Source organism: Pelmatolapia mariae, linkage group LG7, assembly GCF_036321145.2.
Source record: "Pelmatolapia mariae isolate MD_Pm_ZW linkage group LG7, Pm_UMD_F_2, whole genome shotgun sequence".
Lineage (NCBI taxonomy): Eukaryota > Metazoa > Chordata > Actinopteri > Cichliformes > Cichlidae > Pelmatolapia > Pelmatolapia mariae.
In genome coordinates this window covers 13,203,041-13,224,008 of record NC_086233.1, presented here as the reverse complement: position 1 = coordinate 13,224,008, position 20,968 = coordinate 13,203,041, and the positions used below count along the sequence as shown (strand labels likewise).

At 39.2% G+C, this 20,968-nt stretch overlaps 1 protein-coding gene across 6 annotated transcripts in view; it reads left to right on the top strand.

The window, feature by feature from the left end:
* Positions 1 to 20,968, top strand: part of rasgrf2a (Ras protein-specific guanine nucleotide-releasing factor 2a) — a 51,483-nt gene continuing 30,515 nt past the window's right edge. For 4 of the 6 annotated variants that reach the window (XM_063477961.1, XM_063477958.1, XM_063477962.1 and 1 more), the window contains exons 1-2: positions 1 to 751; positions 16,935 to 17,041. In XM_063477961.1, the coding sequence (XP_063334031.1) occupies positions 473 to 751; positions 16,935 to 17,041 (386 nt within the window). In that variant the 5' untranslated portion in view covers positions 1 to 472. The remainder of the gene's footprint in view (positions 752 to 16,934; positions 17,042 to 20,968) is intronic. The other 2 variants (XM_063477963.1, XM_063477960.1) reach the window with 1 other exon arrangement.

Genomic DNA, 20,968 nt, shown 5'->3' with positions numbered 1-20,968 from the left:
TCTTTAAGTTGGTGTCAAAGCCGATTAGCGCTGATGTCCGTCGTGATTCTGTTTTCACCGTCTGTTCACTGAGTCTATTTCTATGTGCTGTTGTTGGCGGTACTACACACTCCGTCGTTTTCCTCATTTTTTTAACCACCAGGACAGAAACACACTGGCTTTCTAGGTCATGTCCGAACTTTGCAGCATGGAGATGTGTTGAAGCGGTGCTGCTTTTCAACGGTTCAGCTTGACGGGGCAGATCACACTGGAGCCTGTATTTGACAGTCTGGTAAGAGTGATGCACTCTCCAACTTTTTTATGCCATCGTAAACCCGGATTACCTTTTTCTGCAGATGAGATGTTAGCCACTTTCTCTTCAGTATCCATCCGGTAGAGATAACGGTAGCGATATCGAGGATGCGTGATGTGATACATATGTTTGCTCTTTGAAGTTGGGACCAAAATAAGGACAGGACTCAGTGTAAACATAATGCAGAAGAGCGTGCGGTACAATGAGGGCCACGCTCTGTATCTGTCAGTGGTTGCGCGCAAAGAGGGGACCAAGCGCGGCTACCTGAGCAAGAAGACCACAGAGAACAGTCGCTGGGCTGAGAAGTACTTCGCCCTCTACCAGAATGTGCTCTTCTACTTCGAGAACGACCAGAGCGCACGGCCCTCAGGTATATACCTGCTGGAGGGATGCACATGCGAGAGGGCACCGGCGTCCAAAGTGTCCGCCATCAGCAAGGATGCTATTGAGAAGCAGCAGGTGCGTCCCACGGTAAACGCGCTTTTAGCGTGAAAAACCGTCAATTTTCTTTGCTCTTTCATTTCTGTCTTTCTTGAGTCCCTTTAAAAAGTCCTCACCACACATACACGGTGTCATGAGTCTTGCTCAGTGTTTCTTTATTTTCCCTCCCAAAACTCTAGCTATCAGGAATTCAGAAGGTAATTAGACATCCTTCATGATACAACCTGTAACTTATGGTGGAATATCCCACCAGGTAATTTTGATGAATTTAGGTTTAAATTTTTTGCGCTTAAAATGAAGTGTTATGTCCTAATTATACTTAAAAAGTATTTTCATTCGAAGCTGTGTCTCCTTTGTACTCAGTACATACACGTTTACATTTAAATATACTTATAAAATAATTAGCTTCTGGTTTTGTCTTAAAACTGGCAGTTGCTCAACTATACTTATAATAATATGCAACACTATTAAATGGTGAGTATTTTTAGGTATGAAAAGTTACACCATCATTCACAAGAATTACTTAGTAAAAGTTAGGAAAGGACACCGTAAATGGTAAATGGTAAATGGCCTGTATTTGTATAGCGCTTTACTAGTCCCTAAGGACCCCAAAGCGCTTTACACATCCAGTCATCCACCCATCCATCCACACATTCACACACCGTCATTAATGTTAGTTATTAACTTTACTGACTGACTAACTAACTAACTAAATAAATACAAACATTTACAGTGCTTATAAAAACATACAAACCATTAGTAAGAATTATGTATAGCAGTTTTAGTTAGTAAAATAATTCCGTCACTATTTAAACACAGAAATTACAGCAGAAATTTCAAGAGAAACCTATTAAACAAGTCACACAAAGTTAGTTGTGTTTATTGTTGTATTCTTTTGTAATTTAAAGTCTATATGTCAGGCATGTTTGGCACACAGCATATTTGCATATTTGAGTTTAAATATAAGTAGTGTAGGTAAATATAATATACCTACACTACCAGTCAAAAGTTACAGAACACCCCAATTTTTCCAGATTTTTATTGAAAATTATGCAGTTTAATATCTCATTGCACAATGAAAGCATTGGCGGTGTTTTATGGCCCAGGCAAACCTGTTTCTCTTATTCTGACATCTTAGCAATGGTTTTCTTGCTTTAACTCGTTCTGTCAAATCTGCAGCTCGAAGTCTTCTCTTCACAGTTGAAACTGGGATTTGTTTACTACGACCACAATTAGGCTGTGCTTGAAGCTGTTCTTCTGTGAGCAGCTTATCATGCTAGCTGTTAACTCTCAGAAACTTGTCCTCTGATTCAGTTGTGGATTTGGGTCTGCCAGACCTCTTCCTGTCAGAGTTTGCTTGAGCTTCTGAGTGCCTTTTGATGGTGAAGGAAACTGTACTCACTCACACCTTGACTTTCTTAACAATTTATCTGTGGGAAAGACCTATGTTTTTAAGTATTATGATGGTCTGTCTTTCTTCCATTGTTAATTGCCCTTTTTCACCATTTTTGTAGCAACGCACTACTTTCTGCAGTACAGTACAACTGATGCTCACGAGGCTATGGTACCACAGTGTGTTCCATCACTGCTTTTATACAGACAGAGGGGGTTGGAAGTAATTCAGAAAAGTTGGAACACCTGTAGGAATTAGTAGCACGAGCTTTCAAGGCTGGATCAACCTCCATGGCTGTAGAACAGCTTTAAATTGTTAACTCATTTTGTGTTTGTGCTGAATAACTATTTCACAAAAGCAGAAAGAAAAGTCAAAATAGACTATGCTGTATTATACACATCATAGTAATGAACTATTGATTTATTAATTAAAACTAATGTTGCAGCTGGAAAATGTTTTAATTACTTATAAACAGCTGGGTAGATTGATCTATAATAATAAGACTACCAGTCAAAAGTTTGGACACACCTTCTCATTTAATGTTTTTTCTTTATTTTCATGACTATTTACATTGTAGACTGAACACATATGTAATTATGTAGTAAACTAAAAAGTGTGAAATAACTTAAAACATGCCTAACTAGTTTAGATTCTTCAAAATAGCCATCCTTTGCCTTGATTACTACTTTGCACACTCTTGGCATTCTCTTGATAAGCTTGATGACATAGTCACCTGAAATGGTTTTCCAACAGTCTTGCAGGAGTTCCCAGAGATGCTCAACATTTGTTGGCCCTTTTGCCTTCACTCTGCGATCCATCTCATCCTGAACTATCTCGACTGGGTTTAGGTCAGGTGGCTATGGATGCCAGGCCATCTGGTGGAGCACTCCATCACTCTCCTTCTTGGTCAGATAGTCCTTACACAGCCTAGAGGTTTGTGTGGGGTCCTTGTCATGTTGGAAAGTAAATGATGGTCCAACTAAACGTAAACTGGATGGGATGGCATGTTGCTACAGGATGCTGTGGTAGCCATGCTGGTTCAGTGTGCCTTCAGTTTTGAATAAATCCCCAACAGTGTCACCAGCATAGCACCATCAGTTGTGTACCAACCTCACTTCTGCATAGCACAACTGATGGTCTCAACCCCATGAAGAACACCAGAAATTCCTGGTTGCTGGTTTAGCTCACTGGGATGAGCAGGCAACCATATGCAACAAGGATGAGAATAGCCGGCCCAGGTTTGAATCTGACCCTCAGCCCTTTGCTGCATGTCTTCCCTCTCTCTCTCTCTTTCCTGTCATTTCTTCACTGTACCTTTTAAAAAAAAAGGCAAAAAAATATACTTAAAAAAAGACAACAATTCCACAAATGAACCCTGACAGGGCCACTTGTTCTATTGAAGGTCGCATGCAGTGCCGTTGGCACTGCAGAATAACAGTCATAGGTGGGGTCGCATTGGGTGTAGGGAGAGGTTTGGAGGTGGCGATTGGGCAATTACTGTTTAGGTGGTGTGTGCCACCCCAAGGCCTTCCTGTGGCCAGGCTCTTGTTAAGAGCAATTCAGTGACAGTGACAACAAGATGTTTGCAACCTTTAGGTAATATAGTCTGGTAATATTGGCTTGGTCAGGCTCTAGTTAACGTTCTAAGTATGGTAACATTGCAGATTTTTTATTATTTTAATTTTATTTTAATTTTATGTTCTTATATGTAATAACGAATGTTGCTAACTAACTAAAGTTAGAGGGGTTTAGAATATTAAACTAACACATGGGGGACATTGACCATCCTTGGAGCCATGCTAGTTGATATCACTTGGCGGAATCATTTAATAACTAGTTTTTTTTTAAGTTACTTATTTTTGTCTGAGTAACAGTTTCTAACTCAAATATTCAGTTTACCATACTGAAAAATAAGGAGGAAAAATACGCTCTTAAGTTTTTATATGCTTTGGCATTAAAAAAACCACAAAAAAACCCCCTCTGTACATGGTATAAGTGACAAATAACAATTTTAGAAGTATGGTTTTATATGTTTGTGGTCGCAACATCCATGGCTGGAAGTATTTTCTTACCTGGCTGTCTGTCCGTCCATTCATCTGTCCAGTTATCACAACTAGAGGGAATTTGTTGGTCAAAGGTCAAGGCCCCTGTAACTTAAAAAAACATATTTTGGGCTGTAACTCAAAACTTTAAGAAGAACACACTCACAAAAAATGCTTAAATAATTATTTGATGATCAGAAACATTGCAGATTGTTATTTCAGACTTAATATTTGAAGCATTAGAAGCAATTAGAAGTACAATACAGTTGTAATGGCCTTCTTGCAATGTTGTAATCTTTGAGACTGGAGTTACTGTAGGGTCTACATCACAGTACTTGCTGCTGAGAGGTTACAGAAAGTAACCACATTCATGGCACTGTTTGATCTCCAGCTAATCAAGACCACCTTGTGATCTGACAGAGGGCTGACAATGAAGGCAGAGATTTTTTGATGGAAGAACATTTAAGTCAGACACAACATCAGAGACCATCAAAGCTCTCTGGTACAACTGAAAACTCAGCTTCTTTGATGTCCTCTCTCTTCACCAATACTCTGGTAGCAACATTAATTATACAATCACCTGCATTATATCGTCTTGATGCATGCTCAATCATCTAGGTAAGCAAATCCCAAAAGTTTGATTCTGTTAATCTGGATGTAGCGTTTTCAGTGGGAGTAAGGTTTCGTCACTCATCCAAGTGACTTCTTCAGCCTCACTGCAGGTTTCCCCAACCTTATAAACAGTACATTTGCACAATGACTGAAACTAGCCCAATGATTGAACAATGGACTGTGAGGTCAGTTCCTTGATCATTAATATGCAAATTGTCATTACCATTAATCAACAACCAATAATCAAAGACCAATGATCACTGATCAGAGACCATTGAGCAATGGCCATGAGTACCATTCACCGAGAGTTGGGAAATGGCTGCAATGACAGCATTATAAGGCAGTGAAAAATGTAGAGATGGTCTTTCCCTTTTCATGTAAATGGCCTCCTTGACTCCCCGCTCAAACCAGCATTCCTCACTGTCCAGGATGTGTACATCCTCATCATTGAGAGAGTGTCCACTGGCCTGTAGGTGTAAATAGACTGTGGAGTCCTGGCCTGACGAGTTAGCTCTTCTGTGTTGTGCCATCCGCTTCGCCAGAGGTTGTTTGGTTTCCCTGATGTATGAATCATAGCAATCCTCCTGGCACTTAACAGCATACACTACATTACTCTGTTTGTGTCGGGGGACCTGATCCTTGGGGGGACCAATTTTGGGGGCATCCTGTTTTGGGGTTTAAAAGCCACGGAGACGCGGTGTTTAGAAAAGATGTGTCTCAACTGTTCTGATACTCCTGCCACATACAGGATACACCGTGGAGAGGTGGCCAGTCGGTTGCAGGGCTAACACAGAGAGACCATGCGCACTCGTGGGCAATTTAGAATCACCAATTTATCTATAAATCAGAACAATGAGCTGAAAGAGGCTAAAATGAACTGTCAAGTAATATTAAAATAATTGCTAAAACCGTTTGTACTATAGTTAGTAGTAGGAAAATATAAAGCAACTAAAAGATCTTTTTTTTCCTTCCCCCTTCTCACCATGCTTAATGCTAATGCTGCTGCCCATTATAGGCTACTCACCCATGTGCCACTTGACTAATGTGTTTCCATAGTGATGAAGTTGGTAGTTGGTGAAATGGGACATACAGTAAGTTTGACGTTACACAATCAGAGATATGAAAATATGGACGTTTTCTTGAAAGGATATTTAACTGAGGCTAAAGGCTAAATGTGATAAATCACATTAGTGTGTTTTTAAATAATGAAAATTGATTCTGCTGTGAATATGTAATACTTTCTGTTTGTGAGTTTGTATCCGACATGTGGTACTGCTCTAGGATGATGCTGTGCTAGACTAAGAATAGCATCCTTGCTCGTTGTTTTGCCTGCAGTCACTGTCTGAATACCAAGTCAACACAACTGCATCTCACACATGGATGCTGCTACGCACTAGTGCTACCTGTGCTATTGGGAGACTACCTTTTACTGTACTCTACTGCCTTTCTATGAGTATGGTACACGTGTAACCAAATAACAACAAAACCTAGTGTAATTTCTCCAAATAAGTTAAGTGAAAAAGTCCAAAACAATGTACGTATTTTAAATACTGCACAGTCCTCCTTGGTATGTGTTTGCACAGTGAAGTTGTGATGTAAATCCTGTGTTTGATCATAATGCTTGATCTGTAATGCTTATTTCTACCTCAATATTTTTATTCTTGGATTCTAGTATGGTAGCTTTGGATGATTCAGAGTTCAAAATAACCAAAGCTTGGGTGCTGCCCCGCAACTCTTCCTTTCCCCTTGCCTTTTTTGATTGGCTCCTTCTGGAAGGTGGGATTTTGTGCACTGTGTGGACCATATTAGGGATATCCACTCATACTGACAGACATTCGGGAATAGAGAAACTGTTTGTAACTGAGCTTTAATAGAAAATCTATTTGATCTATTTCAACAGTAATTTTTATAAAATTACTGTTTTAAAAATTACTGTTAAAATTACTCTTTTTTGAACCACTTTTGATTTGGCTTATGTGCCAAAAGTACTTTGGTTAGAAAAATACTGTGAAATGTTGAAAAGTAAGCAGCCAGGACCAGGGGTGACTGGATAGCTAGTAGGATGCTGTGGCACAACCATTCATCAGAAAAACAGTTTAGTTTGTGTGACATACTCAGTAAGTCAGGCGACTTACACTTTGTTCCTGTAAACTGAAGAAAAGCTGTATGCTATTGTATTTTATCCTGTTTGTCGATCAACAGGGCATTGAGCCAATGAGCAGCTTCCATCTGACTTAATGTGGGGCTAACTTTGTAATGCAGTATCCAGTTCTCTTTCATACATCCATCTTCTCAATATGACCTTTTGGGGGTAACAGAAACATCAGCCTGTCAACAGTGTGTCCGTTTGCTTTGGGAGTATGCACATCACTTTGTAAAGTCAGTCAGGCCATCTCGTCCAAACTAATATGAAAATGACAATCATCATGTCACTCAATGATGAATCGTAGGTGTTGCCGTCATCACTGGTTCAATTACTAAAGAAATACAAGTATTGATTTGGTTTAATGTATCCAAATGGAGTTTAGAGGAAAGTTTTGGTGAACAAGGGAAAGTGCTTCAGATTATGTGTGAATGTAAATACTGTGAACAATTGATGTTGTAATTATTCTGTAGTAGATGGACATGGCAAAGAAACATGCCTGCCTTACATGCTCACACAATTTAGTCTGTTTTTGTTCATCTGAGTTAGCTTATATTGGAATTTTTCATTACACAAATAACTCGTACATATTTATAAAAGGTGATTTAAGAAAAATTAATGAGTAGAGAGAAATAAAATATGCCTGAGCTAAAAGCAAGTCACAGATGCAGAGGCGCTCTTTAGGATATTGTCGGTGCCATACAAAGTCAGTTTTCTAAATCTTTCTGATTTCCACAACCTTTCTACTCAACATACATCATAGTTTTCAGTGAAATTTATTAAATATATTTTATTTACTTAATAACAGGAAAAGATATTGTTTATTTTAGGGACTACTGAAAATAGTGGATTCCTGTTTATTTGATAAAAACGACTTCATTGAAGACAAAATCAAAATCTATTAGAATAATTTGAACCACAATGTAGGTTGATCATTTAATGAGTGTGCATTTTTGCTAATTTAATAGCATTAAAAAGTGCAATAACATGAGATCAAGATTTTTAGTAGTCTTTTTTAATACAAATCATCAAATATTCCCTTTTTCTAGTTTTCTGAGCATTCATAATTGTTGCATTACTCAGTTCAGCAATCATAACTCCTATTTTTTAATGTTCATGTCAGTTTAAGTTCACAAACAAGCTAAATGTCACAAAAACACTGTGTTGTGTTTAATTCTGTGAGTGTTTAAACACTGAGATCGGTTTCCAGTTTATAACCACTTTAGCTGACTTATTATCAGGATTAGTGCTTATGAATCACTTTTCTAGGCCTCTCTTCACAAACAGCAGCTACTTATTACAACCTGGGACAGCTGAAATGTTAGCCAAAAAATGAGACAAGAAGTTACCTTAGCTCAGATCAACTAAATATTTACTTTAATCTTCCATGTGTGACACAAGCACACTGCAACATCTTCATTTCAACACTTTTTAATGAACTGAGTGGGGTCCATGTGAATTTCTCAGTCCCAAACATGTTTTTGTAATTACTTTGACATTTTATTTAATTACACATTAAATAAAATTATTTATACTCGCTCCTGTCACAGATGATATTATCTTTGAAAAACAGATTTTAATGACATCCTAATAATATGGTTAATGTCTATTATATTTTTATATAATATAAAGACAATGATTCAGTAATGAAAATAACTGTAGTGAAAACCACACAAATATGTATTGCATAGTATAAAAAGTAGCCCAGACCGCAGCTTATGTCCTCAGTGCTCTGTGAGTGAAAGAGAGACGAAGGAAGTAACACAGCACCATTGTCCTGCAGGTCAGGTTGTGTTGAAAGTGGTCCTGGCTGTAAGCGGGAGCTCTCATGTTTGCATCTGTGCATAGCAGACTGATGAAGTGATTTTTTGTGACTGAACGCGGTGATGCTCGATGCAGGGCAAGGCAGCTTACAGCTCCCTATTTCTCACTCTGTCTGTCCGTCTGTTCGTCTCACTTATTGTTATCCTTGTGCTTAAAGCAGGCTTGTGACCGGGGAAGCCGCATTAGCAATGCAAGGATGCTGCACAAGCCTTGATGGTTATGTAACCCCCACCCCACCCCCCAACGCACACAAACAAGCCCTTAAGCCTCTCTGGTCTGTAGCCGACACACGCTAGCAAGTGTCCCTCACCCGCTTTTTGTTACATCATTACTATACAGACCTGCTTTCTCTCTGTGGCACCCTTTTAGCAAACTATATTGTCAGACAGAGGAAAGGAAAAAACTGATATTCAGCAAGTAATTTATATGTTTATTTGACCCATATCTCATGGATCAGAGGGTTGTGACTTTGTTAAGGACTTAATGTTTGACAAATACAGACTATAATGACTTAAATACAACTCAGTTTAGTAACATACCCAAGAATACTTCGACGCATGGGCTGGAGGAGCCAGAGATTCATCTCCTACCTCCAGATTGGTAGATGACCCACTCTACTGCCTGACCTCAGAGAAAATCTATCCTATTTCTCTGAATTAATAAAATAGTAATTCCAGAGGGAAATTTTCCTGGAAAATTAGTGCATAACCATGTTCAAATATTTGCAGTCGTATTAGGTTAAATTGTCCTTGAGAAAAAACAGCAATTTATTTTGAATTCATATTAATTTATTAATTAAAAAACAGAGTTTGTCATGTGAATGCACCTCTGCAGTTTCTACTTTTAACATATTGCCTATTGAAAGTTTGTGTCACTCCTGGATAATTTTTTTCTTAACGTTTTGTTGTATTTTTTTTCTCCTGAGCCCGTAGGGTCCCTTACCTTTATGAGCTTACCAGTGTGGAACCTTGGTAAGCCCGTAAAATATAACGCAGGGGTGTGTGTTAAAGCTCAGTTTTATTTATTTTTTATGACAAATGCAACAATACAAGTTATTTTATGTGAAATATTGAAATACAGGGTTTAGCTAAGGTAGTTAGAGACATGCTAAAGTTTTCAGGTTACTGCAAGGTTATTGTTGTGTGTCTTTTGCTTTTAAATGGATAAGTACTCCTAAAACTGCCATGCAAAGGAGTTTGGTCTATTATGAAATCCAAGTCTTGATGAACTGCTGTTCCTTGTTACACGTGCTAACCTCATTAGTATGGTTTAGCAAACAGCTGAAGGGACAACGATGTGACAAATGAAAAAAAAAAAAGACTGAAACATGCATTGAGTTACTGGTGACTGCTTTTTGAGTATTTGATGATGGGCTCATTCCTGTCATACTTTAGTTAGTGCATTTTTAAAAAAAACCTTGTAAATAAAATATGAAATTTGAAAATGTGATATGGGATGTATTTTCACTATGATTTAAAGGGATTAGAATCTCGTATTCATGCATAAAGTGGAACAGGTGGATTCAGGATTTGTATTTGTGTCTTTGCTAAATTATGTATACCCTTGTCAAATGCCCCAGTGAACTTAAACACGATAAGTACTTGTAAAAAATAGATTTAGCCTGCAATATGTATAAGTAGAAGTCCCTACTGAGCTTAAATATTACAGCATATTCATAAGCTTAGGAGTCAATGGTGGTATTGTTGTCTTCAGAAACGACACAAAAAGAGAACAAATTGGCTTTAAAATGAGAAGTTAGGCAGTCTTTTACCGCAGAGGCAGCAGCAATCTATATCAACTGGAAGGCCAGCTAATGCTAATGTAAAGAAAAAATCTGCAAAAATCCTGTGCATAATTATAATCATATATCCAGATTATACTCAGAAAAATGTGATCAGAGTTCTAAAACTGCAAAGATCTCTGCCTTAGATTGCAGAGGCGAAGTGGGAGAAAACCTGGAGACATTTTCTCTTTTCTTTCTCTCTCTCTCTCTCTTTCTCTCTCCCTCTCTCTCTCGCCGTCACTCCTAAAACTTCCCCTGTTTTTTGTTGTTGTTTTTTTGCTAATAAGCAGAGAGTGCTTGCTAGCGCTAACGTGACGAAACTATTGAGGAAAAACGCTGCGTATATATTGTTTATCATGACTCCAGGTGTTGTGCTAGACAGTGATCGTGATTGCCGTCCGCGGGAGCGCGCAGCTGCTTAAAGCTGTAGCGTCCAGATTACTTACGTAGTCAGCTACTTCCGTGCAACTGATATAAGATGCGGTAAGCTGAACATAGCTTCAACCGTCTGTTTGTTGAAAAATAGTAACGGACCGCGTTTTCTTGTTAGTAACTGTAACGGCGTTGTAACGATAGGAATAGTAATTAGTTAGATTACTCGTTACTGAAAAAAGTAACGCCGTTAGTAACGCCGTTACTTGTAACGCCGTTATTCCCATCACTGAATGTGATGTCCATATATGTGGACGCCAGGTCCTAGGAGGTTAATATGTACACAGTGAAAATTACGCCCATGTTCATGAAAAGTACTCATTGGTGTCATGGTATAATTTTACAACTTTATCTTTGCCTGTCTCTAGAAGTACAAGCCTTGTCAACGCCTTTGTGTAAATCACATAATTTGAACATAGGCATCTAGTAAATGGATAAGAAATACTTTTGAAGTGTAGTTTTCTGTTGTGTGCAGCAATTCCTGTGTAGGTTTCTAGGGATTGTCTTCTTTGAGACTACAATTCCTGACTTTCTCAATCATTTGCTCGAGTCTTGGGAGTTGTTCTAAGGGTCTTAAGACACATTTCTCACTAGTTTTCTTTCCAGATTCTTTGCAATCTTTCACTCCAAACCTCTTCCAGGAGAGTTCTGTACTGTGTGGCTTTCTTAAGTGACAACTCTTGCTGAAGTTTTACACTGTGTGTGGAGATAACCAAGCTAAAGAACATCATTGCACAGAAAAGATTTTCATGGGCTAAAAATGTTGACCCTAGTAATTTTTTTCTGAAATAATAATAATAATAATAATAATAATAATAACAAAAATAACAATAATAAGAATACTTTAAAGAAAACTAGTATGTTTAGAATTGCCCTTGTTGAAAATTTTGACAAAACCTAGTAATACCCTCCTAGGACCTGGCGTCCACATATGTGGACATCACATTTTGGGATGTCCAGACCAAAATACTTAATTTTTCTCTACAAGGGCCTGATATCCACTAACGAGGACATTATACTGCCACTGTTCTATCAAAATTTAAAACGAATGTCCTCATATGTAGATCTCATTTTTCTCAGAAAGAGAAATTAGGTAAAAAAAAAAAAAAAGTGGTAATTCTTTGTTTTTACATTCATCAGGTGCCAATCAGCCCAACTTGCAAAGTAAAATTAAAAATGCATGCCATGAAAGCGTTCGGGTCTTAGGAGGATACTAATCATTTTGTCCTCATCTTTACAGATGCATGTATGTAAGTGCATCTGCATGTACTTCGTATTATTTGCACTAATTCTCATTTTGAAGTGGAGTCCTTGTACTCTTCCAATTATCACCTCCACTCATGAGGAAGCAGGTCTGTTTTCTGTGTGCTATTTTAGTGTTACTTGTGCTCTTTGTGCTGTTACTTGGGGCAAGAACTCTGACGAGGAAGCTGAATATGAAAATGTGAACCAAGTGTGGATGTTCCTTAGGGCTGCAGCCAACAGTTATTTTCATTAGTCCGTGTATACAAGGTGTATAACAATTGGCTTAAATTATGGAATTTATCACCGCAGCTGGAGGATGTTCATTCATCTTTTCTACTTTGTAGCCAATAAACAAATAACAGATTTGACACAAAAACTCTAGTTTTTGAGACATACAAGGAAATGGCTTTTTGAGGCATTTACTTACTGATAAAAAATAATATTCAAGCTGGTTCTAGTTTTCTCTTTTGAGAGATCAGCTTTATAGGACTCTTGTCAAAGACAATTTCTTTCGATTTCCACCATAGATTTTCAGCTGGATTGAAATCTGGACTGTTTCCTGGCCTTGTCACTGAATTATTTATGTGTCCAACACTAGACCTTTAACAAACAAAAGATAATAGCAACAAAAAATGACATCAAGCAAGAATTCACGAGACAACTGAAATTAAAAAAGGTGTTTTTTTGTGCTTATAACATATAGTAAAATAAAACATGTGATGATCTCAAATTACAGAAAGAAAAGTCAAGATAGTGAATATAAAAATGACTGACCAAGAACAGTCACAGGTGACTGACATCTTTTTCTTCCTGTTTTGCTTTTATCCAAATATTAGAAACAGCTGAATGGGAATAACTAACATTTTTTGCCACACTCTATTAAATATCCTTTTTGAAGGAGTTTTATATATAATCTTTTTCCATTCCCAGAAAGTTGATTGTATTCATCTGACTTCTTCAGTCTCCAGAAGAAGTCACAAAACATTTCTCCCACTGAAAATGCTACGCCAGATGAACAGAATCAACAGAATTTTCTTACCAGAATGATTGAGCATGCATCAAAAATAGGGCTGGGTATCGTCACTGATTTCTAGAATCGATTTGATTCCGATTCACAAGGTCCCGAATCGATTCGATCCACGATTCGATTCAATTCGATTCAATTCGATTCGATTCTCTCAGACAGTCAGAAATATTATAATTCAGATCATGCATCAGTACATTTCCCTATTTTTATATCTATAAAAAGAAAGCTGACACTTGTGAGACTTTATCAAAGGTGTGAGCATCACAGCAGATGCTTTTGTGTCAAAGTAGCTGAGGATAAAACACAGAAAAACGTCAAGGTGATTTTCCTGGCCTGGGATTTTATAAAAATATTCTGCAGTACATCAAAAACGAAAGAAAACCATTAATCAACATATGAACGTTACCTGATGCTGCTGAAGTGAAGCAGAGCAAAATTACAGAGGTTTTATTAGAGACACAGCTAAGCGTTTTGCAATTTTGCATAATTTTAAAAAGTTTAAATTTGTTTAGTATTGAACAGCAGAAATGAGGCTTTCTTTTCGGAAGTAAGTAAAAGGAAAAAAAGCAGTGGCCGACAGCGCTGTAAACAACGGTAGACTTGTGCGTAACAAGCAAGCGAATAATGCAGAAAACAGATTTTTAGACGGGAAACTGTTCTTGAAGTACACTGAGAGAGAGAGAGAGAGAGAGAGAGAGCTGTGCATGAAGTATGATTTTATCGTGGTGGAAGCAAAACAGCAAAAGTAAGAGGGAATTAATGACGATGTTTATGTGAAGCGTAGTTTGGCTCTTCTTTTGCTGCTGGTTCAGTCAATATTGTTTGGAGAGAGATAAAATCTACAGCTTCAGAACCTAGCGCAAAAAGGACGTAAACACAAAGCGCGGACTCGCCGAAACATGAGAATCAGTGAGCTGTTGGCTTTCAGCCCCGACCGTGTCCGTGCCGTCGGGTGAGAAAGGCGACATCTCACTGATTCTGATCCGTCGGCGGGTCCGCGCTTTGTGTTTACGTCTTTGTGCAGAATCCGTGTACCTGCTCTCTTTTACTGTTTTAGCTGTTTGGTGGTTGTTGAAATTTTGTGAGGTTTAACATGAGATTCTGGCATTTCGGGCAAAATAAATTTATATTAAAAAATCGATTCAGTTAAAAGGGAGTTTTTCCTTCCCACTGTCGCCAAACTGCTTGCTTATAGGGGTTCATATCATTGTTGGGTTTTCTTTCTCTGTATGTATTATTGTAGGGTCTACCTTACAATATAAAGCACCTTGAGGCGACTGTTGTTGTGATTTGGCACTATATAAATAAAATTGAATAGAATTGAATCAAAGGGCGACACTGTGACAAAGGGCAGCCCTGGTGGAGCTCATCACCAACTAAGAACGAGTCCGACTTATTGCCGGCTATGCGGACCAAGCACTTGCAACAGTTGTATAAGGATTGAATGGCTTCCAGCAATGGGCCAGACACCCATACTCCCGGAGCACCCCCCACAGGACCCCCCGAGGGACACGGTTGAATGCCTTCTCCAAGTCCACAAAACGCATGTACACTGGTTGGGGAAAACACACCCTCCGGTCCCCTTTCTTAAAGATGGGAACCACCATCCCAGTCTGCCAATCCAGGGGTACTGGACGCAACATTGTAGAGGCGTGTCAACCAAGACAGCCCTACAACATCCAGAGCCTTCAGGAACTCAGGGCGCACCTCATCCACCCCAGGGTCTCTGCCACCAAGGAGTTGCTTAACTGCCTCAGTGACCTCGCTCCCAGAGATTGGCAGGTCATCCCCTTTATCCCCAGACTCTGCTTCCACCACGGAAGATGTGCCAGTGGGAATACGGAGGTCCTCGAAGTATTCCTTCCACCGCCCGACAATTTTCTCAGTCGAAGTCATCAGTGCTCCACCTGCACTATACAGAGTGCAGGTAGAACACTGCTTTCCACCTCCTGAGTCACCTGGCAGTCTTTTTCCATGGTCTCTCCGAACTCCTCCCACACCCGAGTTTTTGCTTCAGCCACTGCCCACACCGCCTTCCGCTTGGCCTGTCGGTACCTATCAGCTGCCTCCGAAGTCCCACAGGCTAACCAAGCCCAATAGGACTCCTTCTTCAGCTTGGTGGCTCATGGGGTTACCACCATGACAGGCATCAACCACCTTGCTGCCGCAGCTCAGTGCAGCGGCTTGGCAATGGAGGTGCTGAACATGGTCCATTCAGACTCAATGTCCCCAGTCTCCCTCGGAATGCTGTTGAAGCTCTGCCGGAAGCACCTCCTGCGGGTGGTGGGCCTGCAGGAAGAGGGGCCCATGTCCCTTTTTCAGGTTGTGCCTGGCTGGGCCCCATGGACTAAGGCCCGGCCACCAGACGCTCGCTCTCGGGCACCCTCCCCAGGCCTGGCTCCAGGCTGGGGCCCCAGTAACCCTATCCCTGGCAAGGTGAACTGTTCCCTCGATGGTTTTGTCATAAGGAGCTTCTGAATCGCTCTTTGTCTGGTCCCTCACCCAGGACCAATTTGCCATGGGAGACCCTACCAGGGGGCAAAAAGCCCCCAGACAACATAGCCCCTGGGATCCCTGGGACACACAAACCCCTCCACCATGATAAGGTAGCGATTCGCGGAGGGGTCCTCACCAATCACGGACTGCATAATTTTTTCCTGTACATGATCTGGAAACAAATCTGCAGTTGATTTAAAGAATTTGATTACATATATTTGAGGTATGTTTCATGAAGTCCAAATGTTCATCTATTTAACAAAAAGTGTTTTGTGTCAGCTTTCTTTTATGTGGTATTAGAGTTGTGTAAAAATGATGAGAAAATTGTCCGTTATAATTTCTTTTGTGTCTTGTCCTGAAACAAGAGATTATCTCTGATATCTTGCAGTGTATCACAGTCAGTTCTAAGAGTAAATATGGTAAATATACAGGAATTTCTAATTTTCTAATTTTTTCTCATTTTAATTTGTTTACTTTGTTAAAAGAATGAATCAAATAAAGTGAACATAGAAACAAATAAAATAGATATGTACCGTTAGCAAAGTAGTTCAAAAGAAAAATGCGTAAGTCATCTGCTAAAATTTTCATGTCTAATGTCACATCATTGAAAATAGAAACACATAATACAGTCTTCTTGTGGCCAGCTTCACCACTTGCAGAAATGTTTCCACTCATCTCATGGAAACGCTTGCATCAAGCATGCCGCAACTAATTTTTGAAACGATCAACAATAACAGCGGAGCTACTCATTACTGAGCTCATGTTTGGAACTTGATTTCTATTTTGGGGGGTTCACAGGTTTTTTGGAGGAGAGGTCCTAAACTTTTGATCAGCTGTAAAACAGCCTCTTTCAGTTTAAGCGTCGTTTTCAATAAACTGCATGCTCAAAAAATGTTTTGTCTCACTCCCATTTCTTCTTGTTGCATGTTGAAGCTCTACTTGGAACCTTGTTAAGATCCAATCACGCAAAATATGATTTTTTGCCATTTTTCAAGTGGTCTTAATCTTTTGATTTGGACTGTATGTTGCACACATACATTAATGTAGTTTCATTAAACTTGAGGTAAAAACATATAATAATTCTGTCATTGTCTAGATTGTAAGCCTGAATAAACCTGTTGAAAAAAATACTCTGACCTAAGATTAGAGATCTTTTTTCCAAGAATGAAGTCACATTACTTTTTGTCTCTTTTCTTTCACATAGTACTACTTCATGGTCAATTTTGGCCACGATGGGCAGAAACCTCTAGAGATGCGAACAGAGGATGAGTTGGACTGCAATGAATGGGTGGAGGGCATCCAGCAGGCCAGGTATGAAGTGACAAGAGTTTTCACTCTTTTACAATGTTATAAAATATTGTAATTTATGTATTTTCATCTGTATATGACTTGATCTTTCTAATGGCTCCATAGTGCAGTGGTTTAGATATTTTCTTGTAAGTGAAAGGTTTTTAGTTTAATTCCAGCCAGCGATTCAAATTTCCCTTGGTTGCATCAGGAAGGGCATGTAGCATAAAACTCTGAAAAATACCTGCTGTAGAGCAAGAGTGTGTTTATTTCCTGTTTTTATGCCTGTCTCATTTGTTCTGTATAGTGTCCTTGGGTGTTTTAAAATAAAGTTATTTGGCCTTTAAATAAAATGTATTATTATTAAGAGATGGGAAAGCCATGCAGCAAAGGGCTGCAGGTCAGACTCAATCCTGCATTGCACCACTCAGGCCATGTAACATATGGTTGCCAGCTCAACCACTGAGCTAAACCAGCATCAGACGGCTTTACCTGTCTAGGGTAGTTTTAGAGTCTCAACGTGAACCTTAAAGTAGATAACCCATAAGTAACGCGTAAAAAATTACATCTCACTAATTTAGAAGATCTTTATTTTGTGGAAAAAAGCTTTTGTTGCTCTATAAAAAAGCCAACTGTGAAGCTAAGACGCCGTACTACTCCTCACTGATTGAAAAAAATAAGAAAAACCTTTCTCTCTAGCACTGAAGCCATGCTGGCCAAGAGTCAGAGCTCTGTTGGAACTTAACTAGTAATGACGTCATGAATTTCTTCAGAGGTTTTAACAGTTACGAAAGAAATGACTCATAAACATCACACATACTATCTATACTATTGATACTAATTTTGTTTCCGTCTGATTGATACTGATTCTGATTCTGAGTTAACTTCGGTAATCATTTCCTCCAAACCATCAACGTGTCTGTTAGAGACCACTCCTTCATTACTGCTCAAGTCTTACCATTGATTATTGTTTTAATCTTGCATATGATATTATATCCATGACACAATATACTATAAGCCAAATGTAAGCACAAAAGTAGTCTACGTATGGTTTTCTTTGAAAACTTTCACTAAAAGTATAAAATAACTGCTTAACACTTCAGTTTAACAACAACTAAAGTACCTTATCCTTGTAGTTCATCGGCAACCTGCATCCATCATGTAAGCACATAATTACTTTCTATCCACCATTTACTCTTCCTGTTATGGAGGGCAGCTTAATTCAATTCAATTCAATTTTATTTATATAGCGCCAAATCACAACAACAGTCGCCTCAAGGCGCTTTATATTGTACAGTAGATCGTACAATAATAGATACAGAGAAAAACCCAACAATCATATGACCCCCTATGAGCAAGCACTTTGGCGACAGTGGGAAGGAAAAACTCCCTTTCTACAGGAAGAAACCTCCGGCAGAACCAGGCTCAGGGAGGGGCGGCAATCTGCTGCGACCGATTGGGGTGAGAGAAGGAAAACAGGATAAAGACATGCTGTGGAAGAGAGACAGAGATTAATAACAAGTACGATTCAATGCAGAGAGGTCTATTAACACATAGTGAGTGAGAAAGGTGACTGGAAAGGAAAAACTCGGCAGCCTACGTCTATCGCAGCATAACTAAGGGAGGATTCAGGGTCACCTGATCCAGCCCTAACTATATGCTTTAGCAAAAAGGAAAGTTTTAAGCCTAATCTTAAAAGTAGAGATAGTGTCTGTCTCCTGAATCCAAACTGGAAGCTGGTTCCACAGAAGAGGGGCCTGAAAACTGAAGGCTCTCCCTCCCATTCTACTTTTAAATACTCTAGGAACAACAAGTAAGCCTGCAGTGCGAGAGTGAAGTGCTCTAATAGGGCGATATGGTACTACAAGGTCATTAAGATAAGATGGGGCCTGATTATTTAAGACCTTGTATGTGAGGAGCAGGATTCTGAATTCAGTTCTGGATTTAACAGGGAGCCAATGAAGGGAAGCTAAAACAGGAGAAATCTGCTCTCTCTTTCTAGTCCCTGTCAGTACTCTTGCTGCAGCATTTTGGATTAATTGAAGGCTTTTCAGGGAGTTTTTAGGACTTCCTGATAATAATGAATTACAGTAGTCCAGCCTGGAAGTAATAAATACATGAACTAGTTTTTCAGCATCACTCTGAGACAGGATATTTCTAATTTTAGAGATGTTGCGCAAATGGAAGAAAGCAGTCTTACATATTTGTTTAATATGTGCATTGAAGGACATATCCTGGTCAAAAATGACTCCAAGGTTCCTCACAGTTTTACAGCTTAGTGAGTGCGAGTGAGATTCGGAGATCCTCACAACGTAAAGTGTGCTGTTAGCACAATTCACTGGAATTCTGAGGTGTGCAGAATAAACAGGAATAGAGACTGGACTGTCCCCTCTCTCTGTTCCTGAGAGAAATGTTGTCTTTCTTTCTAGGTAGAACTGGGCAATATAAGATTTTTTCATATCACGATATGTTTTTTTCATTTCAGGCGATAACGATATATATCATGATATAAGCCAAATAACTATATTTGTAAGATTTAAATGTGCCGTTGCTCACAAGTAAAATGTGAAATAATCAGCAGCTTGTCTTGATTTTAATATTTATTTCCCATAATAAGTTTAACAGGGTAGATGTACTTAAGGAACATGAGACTTTTTCAGATAAATAAAGGCAAATATTGCAAACTACACAAAAGGCAGCCGCTAAAGCGTTTAAGTTTCAAAATAGAACAAACAAAACAGACTACTAAATTGTCAATTCCACATTAATTCTAAAAATAAATCTTAGTTCGTTTTACAGAAGAACAGACAAAATTGACTAACTTTTGTCAATATCAAATAAACTGAGAACTAAAAGGAAATTTTCAATCTCTCCTTGTTGTATAGCTTTCTGAACTTTCTGAATCCTTTATCATCTGCAACTGAAAATAGTTGTGGATGATTACTATACCTTTCTAATGTGACGTTGTTGTCCCTGGCTCTCTTTCTCTCTCTCTCCCTCCCACTCTGTTCCTGTGCTACTGCGAGTGTAACTACCGCCCCTCCCCCCTCTTCCCAGCGCAAAGCACAAGGCTAGCGTGCGGAGTGAAGCGGAAAAAAAGTGCGAGAGAGAGGGTGAGAGAAGGAAAGTAAAAAACCCCACGGCTCGCGATAAGGAGCCGGAGCGCGTCGTTCACGTCAAAAATCCGGCTCTAAGAGCCATTTCGTTCACGACCAACACATCACTACGAAATACCTTCGCACTACGGAACTTCTATGGCCCTTCCGTTCGACAATCTCTCCGGCATTGGAACCATCATCTCTTTTCTCTTCGGTAACCTGGTCACCCACGCTCTCGGTTGATTTTTCTCTAGTCGGCACACTCATTTCCTCCATTACCTGGGCAGCCCGGCTGGCTGCTTCCGAAACAACTACACATGTGCGGCTTGGCACTTGTGCTGTACGTAACAAGTCACGTGACGTGACGCTGCGGCTGTGATTGGTTCGGCTCTGCGCTACTTAATTTGGATTGGCTGTTCTTTTCTTTTTTTTTTTTTTAAGAGAGCAAGGTCTATCGCAATAGTTTATTTTTTTCTATCGAGAAAAAGTTATTTCGCAATACATATTGTTATCGTTCTATTGCCCAGCTCTATTTCTAGGTATTATTGTTTTGCGTTTTGGATCAAATGAAGGCATTTCAGGGATGAAGACATTTCTCAGAAGTTACTCTTGATACTTCTGGTACATTTTGATGGTAAAACTGACAACACAGGGCCTTTATTTGTAATGAAATATGTATGTACATGATAATGCTGTTTGTTTCACTACCTTCCACTACAATGAAAATCGTTTCCTTCTTATTATCTTGTAGTAAAATGTTCCACAATTTCATCTTGTAGTTCCTACACTTTTTGTGAGAAAATGTGCTGTGCTGAAAAGTGCGACTCAAACTCTACCTTCTGCTCTTTTTGTG